The sequence below is a fragment of the Marmota monax genome, unplaced genomic scaffold (assembly GCF_021218885.2).
Source record: "Marmota monax isolate L192 unplaced genomic scaffold, Marmota_monax_Labrador192_F-V1.1 WCK01_AAM20220418_F8-fsc00051, whole genome shotgun sequence".
NCBI lineage: Eukaryota > Metazoa > Chordata > Mammalia > Rodentia > Sciuridae > Marmota > Marmota monax.
The window spans coordinates 13,214,476-13,217,363 of record NW_026695202.1 but is presented as its reverse complement, the minus strand read 5'-3'; the positions used below and the strand labels follow the sequence as shown (position 1 = coordinate 13,217,363).

General features: G+C 64.0%; 1 protein-coding gene across 2 annotated transcripts; it reads left to right on the top strand.

The window, feature by feature from the left end:
* The first annotated feature begins 1,013 nt into the window (after nt 1–1,013).
* Tnfrsf13c (TNF receptor superfamily member 13C) lies at nt 1,014–2,634 on the top strand. 2 transcript variants are annotated; one of them, XM_046429409.2, is made up of 3 exons: nt 1,014–1,227; nt 1,402–1,701; nt 2,113–2,634. In XM_046429409.2, the coding sequence occupies exons 1-3, from the start codon at nt 1,092–1,094 to the stop codon at nt 2,388–2,390; spliced, it is 714 nt and encodes a 237-aa protein (XP_046285365.1). In that variant the 5' UTR covers nt 1,014–1,091; the 3' UTR covers nt 2,391–2,634. The 2 variants fall into 2 exon arrangements, with proteins under 2 accessions (XP_046285365.1, XP_058430252.1); XM_058574269.1 differs by having other exon boundaries at nt 1,029–1,227; nt 2,209–2,634.
* The last annotated feature ends 254 nt before the right edge of the window (nt 2,635–2,888 follow it).

Here is a 2,888-nt window from a genome sequence, read left to right as displayed (position 1 = left end):
CCACAAGCTCCCTCCTGGCCCCTGGAGAGAGACTCCTCCTTGTGCACTCTGTGCCCACCCCAGCCTGAGTGCTTGGGATCTGAATGGCACACCTGAACCTTGTGCTCCAGGTGAGCTGGGACCTCTCCAGGTACTCTCCAGCCCTTGCCTGGGGGAGGGAGCTCTTTGGACAAAGGTGAGAGCCTCCAGTCTGGGGAAGAGGAGTCAGGGTGGCCACAGGTTCCTCACTACCATGCAGATCTTACTGGGACACTCTGTGTGGCTCTCCGGTGTCCTCCAGCTGGGTCCAAGCAAGGCCCCTGCCTGGCTGTCTGGGCTGGGCACTCCTGGCCTTCCTGTTAGGCTTCCAGACCTTTGTTCACACCAGTCTCCAGTCTCCACACTGCGCGCTCCCTAGACCTCACTCGGTCTGCCACACCTCTCATCATCACCTCCCCGCAAACCTTCCTGTTCCCTTCCATGGTAACCTGTGCTGGTGACCCTTGGGCCTGGCCCTGCACCCACTAACTCCTGCGCTGTCCTGGGCACCTGGTTGCTGGATCCCCGCTGCAGGCAAAGCCTCCAGAGAAGGCAGGGGACTGCGGGGGGTGGGGGTGGAGAACCAAGCCTGGCAGTTTGGACGTGCTTTGAGGCATGGTCTGTCTCCCTCCATTACCCCCAAGTGGGAGCGCCACACAGCTGACTGGGGCCTGGTACAAGGTAGTCACTCCGGAGGGTTTGATGTCCCGGGAAGGGCCGAAGAGCAGTCAGGAGGGGGTGGTGGGAGCATCTGTGGCACCCGCTGGCTGACAGCAGGAGTCCCTTCCCTGGGCTGCCAAGGGCGAGCTTTGGTGTGACCCCCCGTGCCCGGCAGAGGGCCCACCCAGCTGGCGTCTGGGGTGATGGTTGAGTGGCTGACCCCGGAGGAAGCGCAGGTGAAAGAGAAGGTTAGGGCGCGGGCCCTGGGGCCCCGGGGGCACGGTCCCACCACAGCCGTCCCACTCCAGCAGGCAGGGGCGGGCCGGAGGGTGGGGCCTCGGGTTTCCTCCCCAGGGGAGGGCCTGGCGGCTGAGCAGGGGACCCGTCCCTGCAGCTGGCGGAGGCCGGGCACCATGGGGCTCGGGGCCAGGAGCGTGCGGGGCAGGGACGGGCCGGCGCCCACGCCCTGCGTGCAGGCCCAGTGCTTCGACCCGCTGGTCCGCCTCTGCGTGGCCTGCCGGCTCTTCCGCACGCCCGAGCCTGGACGCGGTAAGGGGAGACCCCCGCAGCTCGCCTCGGGCACCCGGGGAGGGGCCGGGGGAGGGTCCCGCCGCAGGGCCCCCCACCCGGCCAGGCCCGGGGCGACGCGTCGAGGGCCCCGCGGGACCAGCGCGCACCGCGAGGCGCTCACCGCCCCTCTCTCTCCCGCCCCGTGTGCCCCAGCCTCGCCTCCCTCCGGCCTGCGCTCCCTCCCCTCGTTCCCCCGTCCTCTCTCCCCGTCCCCTCCGCACGCGCCAGCAGCCGGCCTGAGCAGCCAGGCGCCCGGGACGGCGCTGCAGCCGCAGGAGTCCGTGGGCGCCGGGGCCGAGGCCGCGCTGCCCCTGCCCGGGCTGCTCTTCGGCGCCCCCGCGCTGCTGGGCCTGGCGCTCGCCCTGGCCCTGGCCCTGGTGGCCCTGATGAGCTGGAGGTGGCAGCGGCGGCGCAGGACGGCCTCCCTAGAGGCCCCAGACGGAGGCCAGGACGGTGAGTCCCATGTCTGGGAGAAGGGAAGGTACCGTCCTATGGAGCGGGTTACATGGGCTGGGGTGGGGCCTGTCTCTGGGGGTCATGGACCTTGGGAGCAGAGGAGGTGTGAACCCGTAGACAGTACGGGTGTCCCAGACTGAGGGAGGGGAAGAGTTTGCTCCTGAGCAGGGACAGGCCCCAGCCCTGATCCAAGCAGGGGACAGCACTGCCCTGCAGACCCAAGGAGAAAGTCTCCCGGTGCAGGCCCGGTTCCTGGGAGCCTAGGGGGGCCCTGGGCCCATGTGAGGCTCTGTGGGCTGACCAGTCGGGGTTTCCCACCCATCACCCTCAGTCTGCATCCCACAGCTGGCCAGGCCTCTGGACTCAGCCCTTCCTGTTCTGAGGGCCTGTCATGTGCCACCCCTCCAGGCCACAGTGGTGCTTCATCTACAGCGGGCTATCTCTCTGGGGACCGCTGTGACCCAATCCTGACACTCCATATCCCCTTGCTCCTGCCCACCCCAGAGGCCCTGGACAATGTCATCATCCCCTCGACAGAAACCCTGGATGCTTCAGCTCCCATCTGGTCTCCACCCAGAGAAGACCCAGGCAGCACCCCATCTGGCCACAGTGTCCCTGTGCCAGCCACAGAGCTGGGCTCCACTGAGTTGGTGACCACCAAGACCACTGGCCCTGAGCAACAATAGCAGTGGAGAGGACAGGAGGGGCCCCTGTCCTGCATCAGTGTCCCCCTGCCACAAGGGTTCAGAACTGAATTCAGCTCTTCACTCCAGCACCCACCTGACCTTTTCCTGGGAGCCAGACTGCTCCCTGCTGAACCCTAGAGACACTACAGTACAAAGTGTGTAGCCATTTGGAATTGTTTGTGTGTTTACTTTTTGCTTAAGACCATGCCAACTTTGACTGTTCTTAAAGGTCCTCTCTGCTCCAGTGCTTTTGAATGACTAGCTCTGCCGGTTTTGGATATGGGTTGAATGTGTCCCCCAAAGCTCCATGTGTTGAAATTTAATTCCCATCATGAGATATTATTAAGGGGATGAAAACTTAATCTGATTGTGGCATTTAGAGGTGGGGCCTTTGGGACGTGATTAGGATTAGACAAGGTCATCTGGGTGACAATCATGATTGAACTTTCATGGCTTTATAAGAGAGAGACTAGAAGAAACACACAATATATACTTCTT

Coding starts and splice junctions, on each gene's coding strand:
- Tnfrsf13c (XM_046429409.2), top strand. CDS start 1,092: ATGGGGCTCGGGGCCAGGAGCGTGCGGGGCAGGGACGGGCCGGCGCCC. Junction 1,228..1,401: donor CACGCCCGAGCCTGGACGCG/GTAAGGGGAGAC, acceptor CGTGTGCCCCAG/CCTCGCCTCCCTCCGGCCTG. Junction 1,702..2,112: donor CCCAGACGGAGGCCAGGACG/GTGAGTCCCATG, acceptor CCACCCCTCCAG/GCCACAGTGGTGCTTCATCT.